This window comes from Lepidochelys olivacea (assembly GCF_965140295.1).
Source record: "Lepidochelys olivacea isolate rLepOli2 genome assembly, chromosome: 7".
Lineage (NCBI taxonomy): Eukaryota > Metazoa > Chordata > Testudines > Cheloniidae > Lepidochelys > Lepidochelys olivacea.
The window spans coordinates 32,712,621-32,732,773 of NC_140417.1; the positions used below are offsets into that span (position 1 = coordinate 32,712,621).

Sequence of the window (20,153 nt, forward strand, 5' to 3'; positions counted from 1 at the left end):
GCCCCGAGATGTTCGTCAGGGTAGAATCTGTTTGGGGAGGGACTGGCGCCTCTGCCATCAGCTGCGTGGGTGCAGCATTGTGCTATCCTTGCCCCGGCCCCGTGGCACCTTTGGAGCAATAAAGACAAGGGTTTCCCTTGTTGTTTGGCTATTTGACAAGGAAATTGCAAGAAGCCGAGGTGCAGAACCGGGCCCTGCAGCTGGAGCTGGAGAAGCTGAAGGAGGAGCTGAAGGTCATGTCTGTGGAGGGTAAGGCCCCAGAACGTCCAGCCTGGTTGAGTACACATGCAGGATGGCTGCTTTGTGGTTACCACTCTAGCCTGGGTTGCCCAAACGAGATCAGGGACACCCCACCATGCCAGGGGCTGCATGCATCCCCCCCCACCCCCCAGCGGTTGAGATTGGGGAGCTGTCCTTGGTACCGCTCAGGCCCACCCTTGAATGAGGTTGGAGGCTCTCCCATTATGCCAGGCACTGCACGGGCCTCCCTGACCAAGACTGGGGGACCCAGTTGTGCCAGGTGCTACACAGACTGTGACCGAGGTCAGGGGCCACTGATGTGCCAGGCACAAAACAGACCCATGGTAAGAGAGTCCCTGTCCCCAAGAGCTCCAGGCCTAAACAAAGGGTGGGCGGGGCAGCGGAGGGGCAGAGAGGAGAAGGGATTCTCCTGAGGTCACTGGCAGAGCCAGGAATAAAACCCAGGTGTCCTGCACCCTCCTCACTAGCTCCTCTCACTGCTCGGCCACGGCTTGACCTTGGGCAAGTCACAGAGTCACTCTGGCCTCAGCTTCCCCACCTGTAAAGTGGGGAGAAGCCATCTTTTGTCTGTCCCGGCTGTCGGCTCTGGGGGACTGAGACTCTCGCTGTGTGTGCAACAACTGGTGGGGGGCATTGGGGTGGCTCAACTGGGAGGGCCTGTGTGGGGCCCCACCCCGAGGGGTCTATAGATGCTATTGTAATAATTCAGTGCTGGTGGAACACACTTAGAAGTGAAAACTCCTGGTTCCCAGCCCTAACCAGCACGTCATGTTCTCATTGACAAATGCAGTGGTTCTGTGAACTGGCTACTGTGTGTGTGTCTGTGTGTCTATGTGCCATTTCCCTCTGCTGGATGCAACGAGAACTTCTCCACCATGTGTCAAATCACCTGTACTGCTAGCAGGTAATGGGGGATTCTCCTTTAGCGCAAATAGGTATGGTCTGGACTTTTGGGAGAGTGGATCTGGGGTCCACTCTGGACCATAGACAGGTTGCTGCTGAGGTGTTACAGTGCTACATGTGAATTTTTCTCTTTCTTCTAGGCACAAAACAACAGGGGCCACTAATTCCCTTCCTATCATTCTGGAGTACAGAGGTACGTCTGTCAGGCTGTGGCTGGAGCAGGGCAGGCTGCGAGTCAGGGCCCCTGGGTTCTATCCTGGCTCAGGGAGTCGAGGGAGTTAAGATTCCTGGGGTCTGTCCACAGTTCTGGGAGGGGAATGGGGTTTGTTGGTTAGGTTGGGGGGGAAGGAAGTCAGGACTCCTGGGCTCTGTTCCCGGCTCAGGTCTCTCAAGACACTGACCCAGGGGACTTTGTGCTTTAGCTGCATGCACTGATGGTCCCACCCATCTGGGGGAATTAATAGCCCCTTGATTCATATGGTGCCCTTGAGTGCCACTCCGGGATCAGCACTGACTGAAAGGAAACAGCGCCCCCAACTGAGCCACCACCCCATTCCCTCCAGCACAGCACCCCCTAGTGCCATGCTGGGGCCCGCACTGACTCCGAGGGAGAGCATCCCCTGCCTCATTGCCTTACATGCTGCTGAAGGATTGGATTTGCATGGTGCTTTTTGTTTGGCAGAAGGATGCGATCAGTTTTGGGAGCTCCCCAGACACTCAGGAGAATCGGAGATCGGCCGAGGAGGCCCAGCTGCGCCCAGAAGGGAGGAGAAGCCTCCGAGCCAACGTGAGTAGTAAATGCTGACAGCCTTGCTACGTGATGCCCCCGTGAGGGGCTCAGATGGAGGATGTAGCTCTTGGCTCCCCAGGGCTCACAATTCTACCATACCCCAGTCCTGGGCAGTCTGTCCCCAGCTCAGGGAGGGGAGCCAGGACTCTTGGGTTCTATCCTACCTCTGGGAGCAGGAGGGAGTCTGGTGGGTTAGAGCAGGGTGGGGTTCAGAGGCAGGACACCTGGATTCTATTCCCAGCTCTTCCCCAGATTTGATTTGGAAAAAGTCACTTACTTGCAGCTCCTTTTGAAATGTTTCCCTCCAAGCTCTCTGTGCTGACTCTCTGCCCTCTCTCTCCTTGCTGCCCCATTCTTTGCATCCTCACAGCCGGCTCAGTCCAAACCCCCAGCACAGGTAGCTGTTGCTGCAGAAGGAAGCAGCTCAGGTGCACTCAAGGTAACCTGGGGTTTGTGTGTGAGCATGTGTGTGTTTGCTCTGTTGTGGAGGGGGAGGGCATGGAATTTGTATATATGGGGGTATTTTAGTTGTGTGTGTTAGAACAGGGGATTTGGAGTCAGGACTCGTGGGTTCTCGTCCCAGCTCTGGGAGGGGGGTGGGGTCGGGCTGGGAGCCAGGACTAAGCGTTGTGTTTGTGGCATTTCAGCGTGTGTTGGTACTGTGTGTGTTTGTTGTCTGCTCATGGGAGAAGATTTTGTGTGTTCATGTTCTCTCTGTGTTTCAGGTGCATGTTTGCGGTCATGATGTGTGATTGTTTGTGCTGCTACGTCAGATCAGAGCCTTCTTCATTTCCACACTTAGCCAGATGATTTCTCAACATGCAGCTGGGGTGGCACAGTGGCTGAGTGGTTCAGGAGCTTGGTTACTGCCTGGGAAGTTGTGGGTTCAAGTCTCGCTCGAGCTCACCCAGACAAGCCACCTCCGGTCCACCCGGCTCCAACGGGGTACCTGATTCGTCAGGTTGGGGGAGCCAAGTGTATTTGGATGTGGTGCTAGCCCGTGTGTACTGTTGGCTAGGGGAAGCTGACGGTCGTTAACCACATCAGCCTGATGACTTAGGGCAGACTTTGTCTATGATTGAGTGTATGTGACAGTTGGGGTGTGCTGTACACATATCTAGGCATCTTTGTGTCTGCACACGTGGCAGAGAAATCCTCTCTTGCCCTTTTCTAGTGGATTTGTGTAAGTGCATGTGTGATGTGAATCTTTGTTTATATAGGCATGTGGTTGTGTTTTCTCTCTGGCATATGGCATGAGATACATGTGAAAATAGAGCATTTATGTAGAGAGGATTTGTTGTGTGGTGTTCGGGTGTCCGTATGTTTGGTGTGGGGTGTGTGTGATGGAGAGGATTTATACCATGGATTGTGTGGGTGTGTTTTCCTGTGTGTTGTGGTGTGGGTGAGTGTGTATATACTTGCCAAAGTCAGATAAACCCCATCTAGTCAGCTGTCGTGTGGGTATTTTTTTGCACACACGTTACTACATTGTGTGTTGCATTCGCTTTGTACGTCTGCCTGTTGCATGGCAGGGGGTGTTTGGGTATGTGTGCACGTGGCATAAATCCCCTGGAATTTCCCTGATATTGTATTTTTTCTACATGCATTGTGGGGGGGGGGGTGGTATGTAGGTCTGTTACAGGTGTGTTGTGTACATATGGGGGGTTCTCTGTATATGTATGTTATGAGCATGGAGTTGTATGGTTCAGTGTGTTGTACAGTTGTATACTGTGAGCATGGGGATGTGGCATGTGGGCCTGATGTGTGCTGTATACTTGTATGCTGTGTGTGCAGATATCTATCTATGGGTCTTTTTAGGTGCTCACGGGGCTGTGCTGTGGGTGTGGGGTGAGCTGTGTGGAGATGACTGTGGGTGGTTAGTGTGTGTGTGTAGTGCATTATGTGGGTCTGTGTACACACATCGGACAAATGCCGGTTTATCCCCCTGTATCTTTGGCTTCCCAAAGTCCCTCCCCAGCCGCAGATTGATACCCCTTTTTGTTGTCCCCCCCCCGTTTTCCAGCCAAAGTCTCACAGCTTCAAGATGCGGAGCTTCACCGTGCCCACCAAATGCATGCGCTGCACCGCGCTCATGGTGGGGCTGCTGCGCCAAGGCTACGCCTGCGAGGGTGAGTGAGGGCCGGGGCTGGCTCTGCCCTGTGCTGGGGTCAGATTAGGGCTGCTTTGCAATTGCTTCCCTGAGGTGAATTCCTGAATGGGGCTAAGCACGGGCCTCTGGGCCTAGAGCCTGGGTCCCCGCCATTGAGTGCTGGGCCCGTGGGGCTGGTACCCACGTCTTCTACCAGGCAGGGCACTGGGAACTGGCACCTGGGTCTCCTGCCAGGCAGGGTTGGATGCTGGGCCCTGGGGGTGGTGCCTGGGTCTCTGGCCCCTCTCCCTGCATCAGATGCCTGTCAGAGTCTGTCTCCTTCCCCTCACTCATGCCCCGCATCCTGGCTTCTCCCTGCAGCTTGTAACTATGTCTGCCATGTGTCCTGCGCTGAGGGCACAGCCATCTGCCCCACACCTCCCGAACAGCTGCGGAAAACCATGGGGGTCAACCCCGTTACTGGGACAGGCACAGCATTTGAGGGATATCTGTCGGTAAGTCCCCCCACCCTCCGCGGGTGCCCTGTGTCAGCCTGGCTTTGGTCTGATGTGGCATGGCAGAGAGGATTCTGCAAGCACCCTTCTCCCGATCTTCTCCGCTGTGGTGAATATGGTTAAAGCAGGGTCACAGAAGTCAGGACTCCTGGGTTCTGTCCCTGGCTCTAGGAAGGAAGTGGGCTCTAGTGGGTTAGAAGGGGGCTGGGAGCCGGGACTCCTGGGTTCTATCCCCAGCTATGCCACTGATGTGCTGTGTAACTTTGTGGCGAATGGGGCTGTAACCGTCTCCCATCCCTGTCCACGTAGGTGCCGAAGCCAGCGGGGGTGAAGAAGGGCTGGCAGAGGGCATTCGCCTTAGTCAGCGACTTCAAGCTCTTTCTTTATGACGTGCCAGAAGGCCGGGGCTCCCTGTGCGGCGTTAACGTCATGCAGGTCGTGGATATGAGGTAGGGAGGGGCAGAGAAAGGGACCCATGAAGTGTCTTATCGGTCAGACCCCTGAGCACACCTAGCCTGCATCCATCTCTGTCATTGCAGATCAGCCCCTGGGCCCAGGCAGCCCGGTATCCCCCCTCCTGCCACCCTGGCTCAGACCCCTGGGCCCATCCCACCCAGTATCCCCCCTCCTCCCACCCTGGCTCGGACCCCTGGGGCCATCCCGCCCTGTAGTCTTCACCCTGGCTCAGATCTCTGGGCCCAGCCAGCCTGGTATTCCCCCTCCTGTCATCCTGGGTCAGACCCCTGGGCCCATCCCACCTGGTATCCCCCACCCTGCCACCCTGGCTCAGACCCCTGGGGCCATCCCACCAGGTAGTCTTCACCCCTCCCCCACTACCTCAGACCACTGGGCCCATCCAGCCCAGTATCCCCCCCTCCTGCCACAGACCCCGGGGCCCATCCAGCCCGGTATCCCTTCCTTCTTTGCCTTCCCGGATCAGACTAGTGGGCCCAACTAGCCTGGTGTCCCCCCAGCCTCTGCTGCCCCAGATCAGACCTTTGAGCCCACAGGACTGAGTGCAAGGCAAGAGCGCCCCCTGCTGAACCACCCTTCCTGCAGCATAACAACACTGGTGCCCTAATGGGTTTACCACCCCTCCAGATATGGATCACTGCTGGGTGAGTCGTCGAGTTGTCTGTTTTCTCCCCAGACCTCGTGTAGGTTGTGATCCTGGTGTCTGGGAAAGAAACTTCCGCTCCCTTCAGGTTTCCAATTGTATGAGCTTTATTCACTAAACCAAATAATAAAGCAAAAAGCATGACGTAAATAATCCATATGAATGGCTTGATACCAAATCAACTGACGTATCAGATTGATTAAACCATATGCATAGAAAATAAAGCCAGAAGAGACCAATGTGATCATCTAGTCTGACCTCCTGTGTCACCCAGGCCATAGGCCGGCCCTGAATTAATTCCTGTTTGAACTAGAGCAGACCTGTTAGAAACACACCCAACCTTCATTTAAACGTTCTCCGGGATGGAGAATCCATCCCATCTGTAGATCAAGTGTCCCAAGAGTTAATTCCCCTCACTGGTAAACATTTGCACCTCATTTCTAGTCTGAATTTATCTCGCTTCAACTTCTAGCCAGTGGCTCTTGTTCCACCTTTGTCTGCTAAACTGAAGAGCCCCATGTTATACAGACTGTGATCAACTCATCCCTCAGCCTTCTCTTCGTTAAGCTAAACAGCTTGAGCTCCTGGAGTCTCTCACTGCAAGGCAGGTTTTCCAACCCTTTAATCCTTCTTGTGGCTCTTCTCTGACCCCTCTCCAATTTATCCACATCCTGCTTGAATTGTGGGCCCCAGCCCTGGGCCCAGTACTCCAGCAGTGGTCGCACCAGGGCCAAATACAGATGTAACTGAACCTCCCTATTCCAAGTCAAGATTTCTAGTTGTTTTAGGTGTTTCAAATAAACCAACAATTCTGGAGAGGCACCACCTTGTACGTGGGAAGAGCAGCAGTCTTATTTAGCTCTCAGCCCCTAAGTGACTGGGCTTTACCAGGTCCAGTGCCACTTGACACACATATATTCTGGTTGAATGGCTGATCCTGGGAGGGTCAGATCAGTTCTGGTTGAAGCTAAAGCTGAGGCTACACTCTGATGCCAATGAAGGCAGTGTGCCCAAATCATGGGGGTAGCAATGTCTTCCCCTGGCAGGGGTTACATAGAAATGTCAGGCTGGAATGGATCTCGAGAGATCATCAAGACGAATGCTCCTTGTCCCACCCTCAGTGGACACCGAGAACAACTGATCCACCATCCTTCTTGTAACAACCTTCTCCCTATTGAAGGTTGTTATCAGGTCGCCCCTCAGCCTTCTCTTCCCTAGACTGAACGTGCCCAGTGGGTCAGGCTTTCTAACCCTCGGATCGTTTTTGTTGCTCTCCTCCGGACTCTCTCCAGTTTGTCCACCTCTTTCCTACAGTGCAGGGCCCAGCCTGGACACAACACCCCAGCTGAGGCCTCGCCCTTGCTGAGCAGAGCAGGACAGTGACCTCCTGTGTGTAACTATCATAGGGTGGCTGGTCCCTTTAATGGGTGTTGGCCCTGTTTAGGGCTTCTTTAAGGGGAATGAGTCCCTCTCAGCCAACTTGTGAGCAATTAGCTGCCTAGGTGGCTGGCTGGCAGCTCATTGACTAATGAGCACCTGGCTGTACTAAAAGGCCAGCAGAGCTCAGTTGGAGGGAATGCTCTTAGGGGCATGGTGCTGCTAAGGAGAGGCTTCCCCACAGACGCTAGCAGGGGAGGACATCTGCTGGCTCACCTGAAAGCGTCATTTATCTGGATTACAAATTGGATCCGCTTGAAAATTTCCCCATGAAATGCTTGTCCAACTGAAAATGCTGACACCTCCCAGGGGGGGGAGCATGTTGATTTCGACACAGTCTCATTGCAGGGGGTGTGGGAACGTTCCATTTTGACATTTTTGGAATCGAACATTTCAACCTTGAGTTTTGAAATGACTTTTTGTTTAAAAATCACTTTCTAAAAAATATATCCATACAAGAAATCACAATCCAGTTTAAACATTTTGAGTTCTTTAAACTACATTTTCTGAAGATTATTTATTTTGTTGAAAATTTTATTTTGTGGAAAACTTCATAGTTTGTTGTTTTCCCCCCAGTTTTGCATTGAAAAAAATTTGAAATGATGGGAACAGAAATTCCAGGTCCTGTCCAGCTCTATTATTAATACAGCTCCTCAGCCGTGTAATAGAGGCACATATGATCTTTTAGACAAAGAGGTGGAGTTGTTTTAGGTGTTTGAGAAATTAATTTGTAGGTGCTGTTCTCAGCTTCTGTGGGTTCTAGACCCCACCCCGCCCACACTCCCTATCAGTCACCTGCTCTCTCTTTTTTTGTTCTTGATGTCCCTCTTCTGCCGTTAATGGGGAATAGGAGCAGAGGAAAATACAGAGAGGGTGGGGAGGTCCTGGGCAGAAGGTTTTATAATCAACAGAGCATGCTTCCTTCCTCGACATTCTTCCACTTTCCGCAAATAGCAGCAGTACCCAGTGGCAAAGTGTGTGCCTCGTTCACACTGAGGATAAAAGCCTACTAGTGCTACCAGTTACTTTAATTTGGCGGAGAAAGGCAAAAGAACCACCAATGGCTGAAAGTTAAAGACAAATGAATTAGAAATAAGTTACTATTTTTTTCACAGTGTGGGTGACTAACCTTTGGAACAAACTCCTAAGGGGGATGGTGGATTCTCCCCCTCTGAATGTCTTCAGATCAAGCCTGGCTGCCTTCGTGGAAGAGATCCACAAGCGCCTGGACTCCATAGAGGGGTAGCTGGGTGACATTCTCTGGCTTGTGCCGTACAGGAGGTCAGACTAGATGATTGAATGCTCCCTTCTGGCCTTAAAATCTGTGACTGTAGTGAGCAAATCTACATCCCTCTCCTTTCCCAGGCTTACAGTTATTCTGTGGGGCACAGTAGCTGACACTGGGGTGTTGTAAGGTGCAGCTGGGGAGGCTGTGCTGGTTGGTGCTGATGCCTCTCATCTTCTATTTAAAGGGACGAACAGTTCTCGGTGACTTCGGTTCTGGCCTCAGACGTCATCCACGCCAGCAACAAGGATGTGCCCTGCATATTCCGGGTAAGTCCTGGGTGTCAGGACATTTACAATATTGGGTGTGCCTCAGGGCCAGAGCAGCAGCCGTAATCGCGGCACTCCAGCCCGGATCACATGACTAAGTCTGGCAAGTTCCATCTCAGCCGTCTTGTGGGTCAGATACTTATTGCAGTGGGCAAGTGCTACTCGGTTACATCACCGCTGCAGAGTTGGCATTATTGCATTTACACCAAGAGTAACTGACATCAGACTCCAGTCCTGACGTCACTGCAGTCAGGGCTTGATCCCGGACTGACTCGGGGGAGCTGAGATCCGAATCCGGCCCTGGCCCCATTGTAGTCAGGGCTTGATCCCGGATTGACCCCGGGGGGAGCTGAGATCCGAATCCGGCCCTGGCCCCATTGTAGTCAGGGCTTGATCCCAGATTGCCCCGGGGGATCTGAGATCTGAATCCGGCCCTGGCCCCATTGTAGTCAGGGCTTGATCCTGGATTGACCCGGGGGAGCTGAGATCCGAATCTGGCCCTGAACCCACTGCAGTGGGGGGGTGACTCCAGATTGACCTCGTGTGAGCTGAGCTCCGAATCCAGCACTAAACATCTGCATCCTTCAGAATAACGCTAAACTGCCCTCCCTGCTCCCCATAGATTACAGCCTCCCAGTTGGCCGCGCCCCCCAGCACCAGCTCCCTGCTGCTCCTTGCTGACAGTGAGGCCGAGATGAAGCAGTGGGTGCAGGTGCTGGTGGAGCTGCACCGGATCCTGCAAGAGAACCGGCACCACGACCGCTCCGTCTATATCCTCAAGGAAGCCTATGACAACGGCCTGCCGCTCATATCACAGGCCCTCTCCGCTGCTATCATTGGTGAGCTGGCATGGGAGGCAAGGACAGACCACCCAGGGAGGATAGTGGAGTCTGCTGGGTGAGGGGAGGGGTTGGGAGCCAGGACTCCTGGGTTCTATTCCAGGTCTGGGAGGGGAAGTGGGGTCTAGTAGGTTAGAGCAGGCGGTGACGGGGGGGTCAGGACTCATGGATTCTATTTCCTGATGTGTCACTGACTTCTATAACTTCGGGCAAGACCCTGCGCCTGCCTTTGCTTCAGTTTCCCCCTTTGTAAAATGGGGAATAATAAAATCCCCCAGCTTCCCAGGGGTGTCGTGGAGCGGCGTCTGACAGCAGTCAGGGCCCATAGGGAGGAGCCAGCCAGTCTGTGCAGCCGAGCCTATTCCACATCCAGGCGGCCTCACTCTGACACTTGCCACTGTCCTGCTTGCAGACCGGGAGCGGATCGCGCTGGGAACTGAAGAGGGGCTGTTTGTGATTCACCTGCACACCAACGGTAAGAGCTGTCACGGGATGAGTTTGCAGACATATGGGGAGGGGGGTTGGAATGACACACACTTGCAGCTGGGCTGGTCCATGGACCAGCACGGGGAAGAGTTGGGTGGCCTAACTTGGCACCAGTTAAGACTCTGGATCAGATTCTGATCTCGGTTACACCTTGGTGTAAATCTGGAGCTGCCCCAGAGAAATCCTTGAGGCAGACTGGATTTTAGTTATACTACTTGTTATATATAAATGGCTAATAAATCTGGTGTAGCTGCACTTAGGTCAGTGGATTTAGGAGCACATTTTATTGTTGGTTACAAACTGGAGTAAGTCAGGAGTAAGTCCATTAAGTCATTCTGATCTGTTATGAACAGGAGGGTACATCTTGGGTATGAGACAGATTCTGTTAAATCTGGTGTAAATCTGGAGTAACTTCGTTAAATGAATTGAGTTTAGGGACCATGTTCTGATTTCAGTGACCTACGGTTTAAGTCTGGAGCAGTTCATTTTGAGATAATTAAAACAGAGCTGGTCTCTGTTACACATTGGTATAAATCAGGAGTGACTCCATTGACTTCACTGGGCTCAGAACTGCATTCTGGCCATGGTTACACGCTGTCTGAAGTAGCTGCAGTCAAGTTGTTGAGCCATATTCCAGCCTTGGTCACAAACCTGGTGTAAATCTGGAGTAGCTCCACTGAAATCACTGGGGTGTATTCTGATTTCAGTAACACACTGGAGTAAAGCTGGAGTAATTCATTCTAGGTAATTAAGCCAGATGCTGGTTTGACCTTAAATGCTGGTGTAAATCAAGATTAATTCCACAGAAGTCAGTCATATGCTGACTTCATTTGGAGCCATCGGGTCACACCCTGACATTATACATAAATCCAATACAAGTCCACCTAGCCAAGTTCTGGTCTCTGGTTGCTCATGGAGTCACTCCAGATTTACACCAGTTTGTAACAACAGAAGTCCACCGAGCCAGATTCTGATCTAGGTTACAAACCACTGCAAAGGCAGAGTAGTAGCTCATTTTGTTAATCAGGGTCACTCTGGGTTTACACCTGTTTGTAACTCTTCCGAGCCAGAGTCTAATATCGGTTACAAACCAGTGTGACTCCTTGAGCTACTCTGGATTTAATCAGGGGTTGCTCCAGGTGAGTAGCTGAGCTAAGTATTTCCCTTCCCAGTGCAGTCTCCATAGCACTCTGGCAATGCAGCCCCCCTGTGACTGTACATCTCTGACTCTCATCCTTTGTCTGTCTCGGTTTGCAGAGGTGCTCCAGCTGGGCGACTGCCGGCGGGTCCAGCTGCTCCTGATCTCCCCCAAGGCCCAGGTGCTCTCAGTCCTGTGCGGCAAGAACCACAGCGTGCGCCTCTTCTCCTGGGTTGAGCTGGAGACGCCAGAGTCCCCGGGGACCAAGATCGCCGAGACCAAGAACTGCCAGACCATGGTGTCGGGGCTGATCTGCCGGGGAACCACCTCTGTGCTGTGCGTGGCCTCCAAGCGCCAGGTGCAGTGCTACCAGCTCACCCCCTCCCGGCCCCACTCCCGGCGCATCAAGGAGATCCAGGCCCAGGGCTACGTGCAGTGCTTGGACATCATGGGCGACCGGCTCTGCATAGGCCACCCCTCGGGCTTCTCCCTCTACCCCCTGCTGAACGAGGGGGCGCCCATCCACCTGCCCCACCCCGAGGACCCCCGTGGAGTGGCCGTGGCCCAGATGGAGGCCCTGCGGGCCGTGGAGGTCAGCCTCAGTGAGCTGATCTTGTGCTTCAGTGGGCTGGGGCTCTACGTGGATGGGCAGGGCCGGAGGACACGGCAGCAGGAGCTGATGTGGCCGGCGACCCCCCTGAGCTGCTGTGAGTGGCGGGTCTGTGGGGTCGAGGGAGGTTGGGGGCAGGCAAGGGCAGATGCGGGCGATTCCTGCTCTCAGAAATGCTGCATGCATGGAGCAGAGGAGAGCTCTGTTCTCTCCAGCAGGGGGCAGCAAATGCCCCATCACCAGAACCGGCTGCGCCAGATCACACCCAAGGCCATCTAGCCTGGTAGCTTCCCCCTCCACTCGCCTGCCACCCTGGATCACACCTGTGGGACCCTCTAGACTAGTATCGCCACAGACCCACTGGATCACACCCGTATCTAGCCCAGTATCACCGCACCACGACCTCTCTGCTGCCCCGAATCAGACCTACGTTCTAGCTCAGTATCCTGTCTTTGACAGGCCAACACCAGCTGCCCTCTAGTGGGCACCCAAAGGAACCAACAGCTGTACTGGCTGGGATTTGCACACGAGTTTAAAATGCCTTTGGTCTCTCAACTCCTAGGCTACAGTGCCCCCTACCTGAGTGTGTTCAGTGAGAACGCCCTGGATGTGTTTGATGTGCGGAAGGCTGAATGGATACAGACAGTCCCTCTGAAGAAGGTGAGGCTTTGGGGGGGAAACAAGCCCCGGGACCCAGGATTTAGCCAAGTCTGGGGGTGAATGTGGGGGCGGGTAGGCCAATAAAGCGCAGCAAAGCTTTTATTGGTTTGTTCTTATTTTAATGGCCCATTTAATGGGGCTGGGAGCCAGGACTCCTGGGTTCCATTCACAGTTCTGTGAGAGGAGCAGCTTCTAATGGTTAGAGCAGCGAGGGCCTGGCAGTCAGGGCTCCTGGTTTATATTTCCAGTGATGAGAGAGGAATGGGGTCTAGTGATTGGAAAAGGGTTGTGCTGGGAGCCTGGACACCTGGGTTCTCTTTTCGGCTCCGCCACCATCTCACTGTTTGAGATCTCACAGCGTAGGGGGTTGCGATGACCTGCCCCTGCAGCAGCTCCTTGGGAACAGCAGCCTTCTGGGAATGACTCTTATTCTCTTACTCAGGTGCGGTCCCTGAACTGCGAGGGCTCCCTCTGCACCTACGGCAGCGAGAAGGTGCGCCTGACCTATCTCAGGAACAAGTCTGCAGGTAACCATCCACCCCGTCCTGCTCCAGGCCGCGCAGTCAGAACACTGGCGGGGGGGCTCAGCCCCGATCTCATTTACACTGACCGCAGTGTGGACTAGAGCCATGGAAGTCAGTGGAGTTACCTGGATTGATACCAGCGTAGCAGCTACAGACACTGGCTGCTGTCAGAGATGTGGGCTCATGAGTCAGTTCTGGTTCTGGCAGTGCACCTGGACTAATAATCGTACTGCCAGCTCGAACTCCATGCAGCAAATACTAGTAACATTATGGTAGCAGTATTACGGCAGCTCCTAGAGGCCTCATTAGGATCCTGTGTACATTATTAAGAGTATTACGGTAGCACCTAGAGCAGTGGTCGCCAAACTTTTTAAGTTGTGCTCCCCCTTACCCCAAATATAATCTCCCCCACCTTCCCGGGAACCGCAGTCAGGGACTGAGGCAAGAACGGGAGCTGGGGGCAGAGTGGGACTGGGTGGCGCTCCCTCATTGCGCTGGCCCGGGCCCGCTGCACACCCTCCCAAATGTTCCTCTGCACTCTCCTAGCGGGGTGTGCCCCACAGTTTGGGGACCACTGATCTAGAGGCACCAAAGAGAGATGAGGGCCCCCATTATGTGCTCTCCATTATTAGTAGCTTTATGGTAGAGCCTAGTGGTCCAAGCTGAGATTGGGGTCCCATTGCTAATATTACAATAGTGCCTCATGGCACTGCCCAAGATTGTGCCAAGCGCTGCACAGTGAGAGACAGTCCCTGTCCGGAAGGGCTCACAGTCTGAATGGACATAGCTGGGACGGGAAACAGAGGCGCACAGGATGGAAGGGGTTTGCCCCAGGTCAATGGCAGAGTCGGGAATAGAACCCAGGACTCCTAACTCCCGCTCCAGTGCCGCAAACCACTAGCCCAGGAGACGCAGGCACCTAGTGGCTGAATGGTGTAACTGCAAGTAGACCCATCTTCGCAACCTCATTCCGCCCCTCTGCTCCAGACCAGGATGAATTCAGTGTTCCCGAGACCACAGACAACACCCGGCGGCAGCTGGTGAGGACCAAGAACAAGCGGAAATTCTCCTTCCGTATATCAGCAGAGGAGCGGCAGCAGCAGAGGAGGTGAGGCCAGGGCTGGGGGGAGGTGTGTGTGTCCTGCACTACCATCCTGTCCTCACCCGGAAGCCTGGAGGGCCACAGAGACTTGTCATTCCATCCTAACTAGCATGGTGCACATGCTGTCTGTAGTCATGGGAATACTGTACGGATCACAGTCGTGCCTAGAGCCCCGAGCCCAGGTGAGGGTCCCACTGTGGTGTTAGTACTATTACAGTAGTACCTCCAGGCCTACAACTCATCCTGCCTGGCACAATGCAGACAGTCCCTGCCCTGAAGGGCTCACTGGCTGAGCAGACAAGTAGATGGTTCTCACCATGTTACGGGGTGGGGGAAACTGAGGCACAGGAAGGGAACAGTGACTTGGGCAAGGTCACACGGGAAGTCTGTGGCAGAGCCAGGAACTGAAGTGAGGTCCTCTGAACCCATGGCCGGCACCTTACGGCCAGTGGCAGAGCTAATGGGGGGCGGGGGGAGTGACTGCCATCAGGTGTATGTGTGGTGCCTTTCCGAGCACATTACGCAGGTGACAAACGGAGACGTACAACATGAATGTTCACACGGCTGGAGAGCCTGCCCCACACTTGCCCTGCAGTGGTGGCTCCTGTCCAGCCAGGCTGGGCCCAGCTCCTCACGCTGGGTGCTGCGATCTGGGGCACTGAATCCTGTGTCTGTGTGTGTTCCCCCACTGTGTCTGTCTGTCTAAGCATGCTCCCCTTCCCCCCCCATGTCTGTCTGTCTAAGCATGCCCCTCTGCTGGTGTTGCAGAGCCCACGGTCAGGGCACGCTCCAGCTATTCACTGCTCCTCTCTGTTCCCCCTGCAGGGAGATGATGCGCGACCCCAGTGTGAGGTCAAAACTCATTTCCGGCCCAACCAACTTCAACCACCTGGTGCACGTGGGGCCGGGTGATGGGCAGCACCGGCTGCAGGACCTGCCCACAGTGAGCACAGGGGGTGACCTGACCAGTGAGATGCTGCCCAGGGCGGGGGGGAGGGGGGGCTGCAACCACTGCTGGGTTTGCCGTGAGGGCAGGATCTTCTGCCAGGGTGGTGTTTACCAAAATCTAGCCCTCCTGATCGCAAGAGACCCTACAATAACAAGCCCGCCTGGGTGAGCTGGAACAACCGTACAATAACAAACTTGCCCCTGCAGTGAGCCTTTGGTGACCCTACAGTGACAGACTGTCTCTGGTGGGCCTTTGGCAACACGATGTAACAAGCCACCCTTGACTTGGCGGTGTCACCCTTTGAAGGGACATAAGCAAACAGTGAGAGTGGGGGAGGGGTTACCTGGTGAGCACCCCCTGCCTGTGCTCTCCTGCAGATGTCCCCACGCTGAGCTGGGCTCCCCCCGCCTCTGTGCTTCCCCTTTCCGGGCTGCCAGCCCTACGCTGATTGTGTCTCGCAGGCACAGGAAGAGAAAAGACGGGAGTCACAGGACAAGCTACGTCGGCGCAGCTTCCCCAAGACCCGGCCCCCATCGTCCTCGGGCAGCGACACCGCCCTGGGGGACTCTGCATCTGGTAAAGGAATCCCACGACTGGAGGGGAAGTGAATCAGGGAGGGAGACACCCCTCAGGTCCTGTCTGGCCCAGGGTGGAATTACTCCCCCAGGGGACAGCCAGTCCTGTGAGATTAGCTGTGCTTCTCTGTTCTCACCCCTGGGGATCACTGCCTCCCCATGCACCCCAAATCCCTGAGGCCACATGAAAGGACCCAGAATTCCAATGGGACCCTGAGCCTGTTAGAACAGGACAAGGATTCCTAGTGGTTAGGGTGGGAGACATGGGAACTAGGACTCCTGGGTTCTATTCCCAGCTCTGGGAGGGGAGTAGGGGCTAGTGGTTCTAGCAGGGTAGGGGGCTGGGAGTCAGGACTCCTCGGTTCTATCCCTGGCTGTGCTCAGGATTTAGGACCCAAGCTAGTGGTGGTCCCAGATTCCCTGTGCAGTAGCTGGGAAGGTTTGCACCAGCCAGTGACTACAGCTCTCTGTCCCCTTGCAGCGAAGCGTAAATCGGGCAGCTCCATCTCTGATGACTCCTTCACCTCCCCACAGGGCCTGTTCACAGGCACTGACATGCTGACGGAGGTAAGAGACCCCAAGCAGCCAGACCTGGCCGAGGAGGGACAGGCCTCCCTTGCCAAAACCCTCAGCGTCACCCCACTGAGAGGTGAGGGGCTGCAGCACCCTAATACTTCAAGCTATTTTTCAAGAGACAGCCTGGTTTGGTGGTGAGGGTCCTGGGCTGCAAGTCAGGACTCCTGGATCTGCCACTGACCTGCTGTTTGGGCAAGTTCCTTCCTTTCTCGGTGCCTCGGTTCCCCTCACCCTGTGCAGCATGGTAGTACTGGTCCACTGAGCACGACCAAGTAAACGCAGCGCATCCCTGACAGGTGTTTGTCCAACCCATTCTCAAAAACACCAGCTGAGGCCTGACCAGTGCTGAGTAAAGCCAGACAGTTATCTCCTATGTCTTACATATGGAACTCCCATAAATACACCCCAGAATATTAGCCTTTTTCACAGTTGAATCACATTCAAGTTGCGATCCATGCTCACCCACGATCCTTTCCAGCAGCTCGACTGTCTAGCCAGTCATTCCCCATTTTATAGTTCTGCATTTGATTTTTCTTCCTGAGTGTAATACTTTACACTTTTGTCTTATTTTCATCTTGTTGATTTTAGCCCAGTTCTCCAATTTATCAAGGTTGTTTTGAATTCTAATCCTGTCCTCCAAAGTGCTCGCACCCCCCACAGCTTGGTGTCATAAGCAAACTCTCTATTCCATTATCCAAGTCATTAATGAAAATAATGAATAGTACCATGCCCAAGCCAGGCAGACCCCCGCGGGATCCCACTAAATGCATCCCCCCAGTTTAACAGTGAACTGTAGCTAACTACTCTTTTGAGTTCAGGTTTTCATCGAGTATTACAGTAATTCCATCTAGACTCCATTTCCTTAGTTTGCTTTTGAGAACATCATATGGGACTGGGTCAAAAATCAAGATAAATCCCATCTTCTGCTTTCCCCTAGGTGCTAGGTCAGTCACCTTGTCAGGGAAGGAAATTGGTTTGGTTTGGCATGATTTGTTCTTGACTAATCCTCTAGGTGCCTACAAATTGATTGTTTACTAATTTGTTCCAATATCTTTCCAGGTATCAAAATTAGCCCGACTGGTCTGTAACTCCCTGTGTCCTCTTTTTCAAAATAGGGACTTTGTTTGCCCTTCTCCAGTTCTCTGTGAGCTCACCCGTCCTCCATGAAGTCTCAAAGATAATTGCTAACGGTTCCAAGATTGCTTTTGCTTAGTTCCTTAAACATCCAAGGGTGAATTTCATCAGGCCCTGCTGACTTGAATAAATCGAACTTAGCTAAATATTCTTTAACCTGTTCTTTCCCTATTTTGGCCTGTGTTCCTTTCCCCTTGTTGTTAATAGTAGTTGTGTTGAGTATCTGGTCTCCAGGAGCATTTTTAATGATGAAGCAAACAATAACTAACTGTCTTGGGGTCCTGATTTTGATTGAGGCCTCTGGGTGTTACTGTAACCCACATGGTAATAATCACAGGCTGCCCTGCAGTGCCGGCTCCTTGCTTTTGGCAGTCCCCCTCCACCCTACCCTTTTAACTCTTCTCTCATTCCTTGCAGATCTCGGATCAGACCCGCAGCCTCCACCTCTCCTTCAGCTCCAGCCACGGGAGCTCCAGTTCTTAAGGTGGCAGGACCGATGCCACAAACCAGACCCTCTTGCACATGATAATCTGTGTATTTTAGCCGGAGATGCCACCGCAAGGCGCTGTAACGTTGCTGCTGTCACCGCTGTCAGTAGAACATTCTCCTCGCTGAGGTTGTGCTCTGCAACCGGGGAATTTGTCCATCCTGTATTGAAATACATAAATGTTGGTACCAAAATATCTCCACCTATCTCCCTGCATCACCCAGACACACCACTTACTGTCTCTGAGACACCCCGTAGAGAGAGGAAGCTGCAATCCGCTAAGGGTTAAAAGTGACGATAGATCGCTTTCGCAAGGGAGAATAGCGCCTCCTTGCTTGCATTCCGTTCTTTGCCTCTGGATAGCCCAGTGGGATGATGCCCCAAGTGGTGAAAAGTGTGAAAGGGAGCAGGTGAAAGTGCCCCCTAACTTACCTGGGGAGTTGGAGCTGCACCGCCTGAAGAGCACACCCTGCTGGCCACGGGTAGTACTATCGCAGTACCTGGAACCACTAGAGCAGAAAGCATCAAAGATCATGGTGGGGGTGTTGCTTCTCCCAGAAATCCCCAAATCCTAGCAGCCATCTGAATCAGGGACGGATGCTGCTTTTTTTAAACTGCTGTTTAACACAAAGGAGTCCAGCTTGGGCCAGACTCTGATCTCAGTTATCATCTGTATCGATCCATTGGAGTAAATCTGGTTTCACAGGGCTCTATCTGGATCGTCTTGTGCCATTGTATATCCAGGGTTCTTTTTGAACTACTCAGGGATTGGGTTGCTTTGCTGAATCATCACGACATTGTTTAATCCTGCTTGTATTTCCTTAAACCTGTCATAGTTCTGCAAGAACCAAAGATGCTGAAACCAAAGATTATCGATTTCCATGCAAAGGAGGGAGAGAGAATCCTTCCAGGAATTCAAATTTTGGGGGACATTTATTTAAAAGTACAGGGTGGGTCAAAGACCGGATTTATTTAGGAAGCAAATGTGTAAATACTTGGACAACTGCACCATTAAATGCTGTGCAAAGATTTGCAGTCTGCTCTGTTCTGTACAGCAAGGGAGGATGTGCTGTAAGAAAGAGGGACAGAGGCAACTGATAATCTTTGATATAAGGATCATGGCTTGTGGGTGCATTTAAGGGGGTGTGATAATAGCATGATTAAGCTTTGGAACAGTTGTCCAAGAATTGTGGACTGATTTTCCATTGCTGGCAGTTTTTACATCAGACAGGAAGACAAATGAGATGACATTAGTGGGCTCTTCTAGCTTTCAACGCTGTGACAATTACGTTTTGCCCATCTACATTACAAAGGCAGCATTAAAACTTGCTCGTGCCTCGGCTGTATTAGTGCAAGGTTTGGCTCAACTGTGTTATGAACAGATGAAAAACCCATGGCCCCCTGTTGTCAGTTATGGGTTTGCTGCAGTTGCAGAAGCCAAATGTGGGGTCCAAGCATCCGTTGCAGGCCCAGGGCTGCTGTAAGTGACCCTGCGTTTGCCAGCAGGCGTGATGGGATTTTATTTTAAATAGGTTACCCAAGTGCAAGTTCCAGCAAAGAGGGCCATGGTGCCTGAGCAGGAAAACAGCCTGGGAATCAGTGGGTGCCTGGCTGGCAGTGACCCGGGTGAGGGGGGCAAGGGGATGCGTGCTCTCTCAGTACAGGAGCTGCGGAAAAAACAGTGACCAGAAGCAAGTTGGGAAAATTCCCCCTCTGCGAGGGTGGGTCGCAGAACTGCCTCCTCTGTGCAGGGGCTAGTTTAAGGCCAGGCCCTTGGGAGACGCCCCCCTAGTGGTGCTTCCAACCGTAACACCTGCAGCTGAAAAAGCTGTCCAGCGCATGAGCCGTGGGACCAAGCACCTTTTAACCATAGTGAGAGTCTCCTATTGGTCATGGCTGTAACCAATGGGGAGGCAGGAGCTGGGAACAAACCCGGAAGTAGCTTCTGTGTGAGTGAGCGGCGGCTGCGCAGCATCTGGAGCAAAGGAGGAGAGTGAGTGGAGCAGCAGGCGGGTCTGAGCGCACAGGGGCTCTTGCTGCTGGGGAGTCCCGGGCACAGCTCCGATGCCTTCGCCTTTCTCTCCTCCCAGCTGGGGCCCTCTAAGAGACTAGACTCTGTCTCTCTTTCTGTGTCTCTGAGACTCAACACTCTCATTTGTGTGTCTCTCTTTCAGTCCTGCTGTGGCTAAGAGCCTAGGCTGTGTGTGTGTTACTGGGGCTAAGAGACTAGACACTGTCTACCTCTTTCTGGCTTGCTGTGGCTAACAGCCTAGACATGCTCGCTCTCTGTGTGTGTGCATCTCTTGCTTGCTTGTTGTGGCTAAGAGACTAGACTCTCTCTTGGGGGGGGGTGTATATGTCTCATCTCTAAGAGACTAGCCACTCTGTGTGGGTGCGTGTCTCTCTC

At 53.2% G+C, this 20,153-nt stretch overlaps 1 protein-coding gene across 1 annotated transcript in view; it reads left to right on the forward strand.

The window, feature by feature from the left end:
* CDC42BPG (CDC42 binding protein kinase gamma) overlaps positions 1-20,136 on the forward strand; it is a gene marked incomplete at its 5' end in the record, with an annotated part of 65,853 nt that extends 45,717 nt beyond the window's left edge. The window contains 18 exons of the mRNA XM_084635370.1: positions 161-249; positions 1,305-1,357; positions 1,847-1,951; positions 2,325-2,393; positions 3,978-4,083; positions 4,425-4,558; positions 4,868-5,007; positions 8,585-8,666; positions 9,289-9,505; positions 9,918-9,980; positions 11,249-11,836; positions 12,302-12,399; positions 12,842-12,926; positions 13,911-14,031; positions 14,851-14,968; positions 15,436-15,550; positions 16,031-16,116; positions 17,677-20,136. Of these exons, the coding sequence (XP_084491496.1) occupies positions 161-249; positions 1,305-1,357; positions 1,847-1,951; positions 2,325-2,393; positions 3,978-4,083; positions 4,425-4,558; positions 4,868-5,007; positions 8,585-8,666; positions 9,289-9,505; positions 9,918-9,980; positions 11,249-11,836; positions 12,302-12,399; positions 12,842-12,926; positions 13,911-14,031; positions 14,851-14,968; positions 15,436-15,550; positions 16,031-16,116; positions 17,677-17,742 (2,335 nt within the window). The 3' untranslated portion in view covers positions 17,743-20,136. The remainder of the gene's footprint in view (positions 1-160; positions 250-1,304; positions 1,358-1,846; positions 1,952-2,324; positions 2,394-3,977; positions 4,084-4,424; positions 4,559-4,867; positions 5,008-8,584; positions 8,667-9,288; positions 9,506-9,917; positions 9,981-11,248; positions 11,837-12,301; positions 12,400-12,841; positions 12,927-13,910; positions 14,032-14,850; positions 14,969-15,435; positions 15,551-16,030; positions 16,117-17,676) is intronic.
* Between the last annotated feature and the right edge of the window lie 17 nt (positions 20,137-20,153).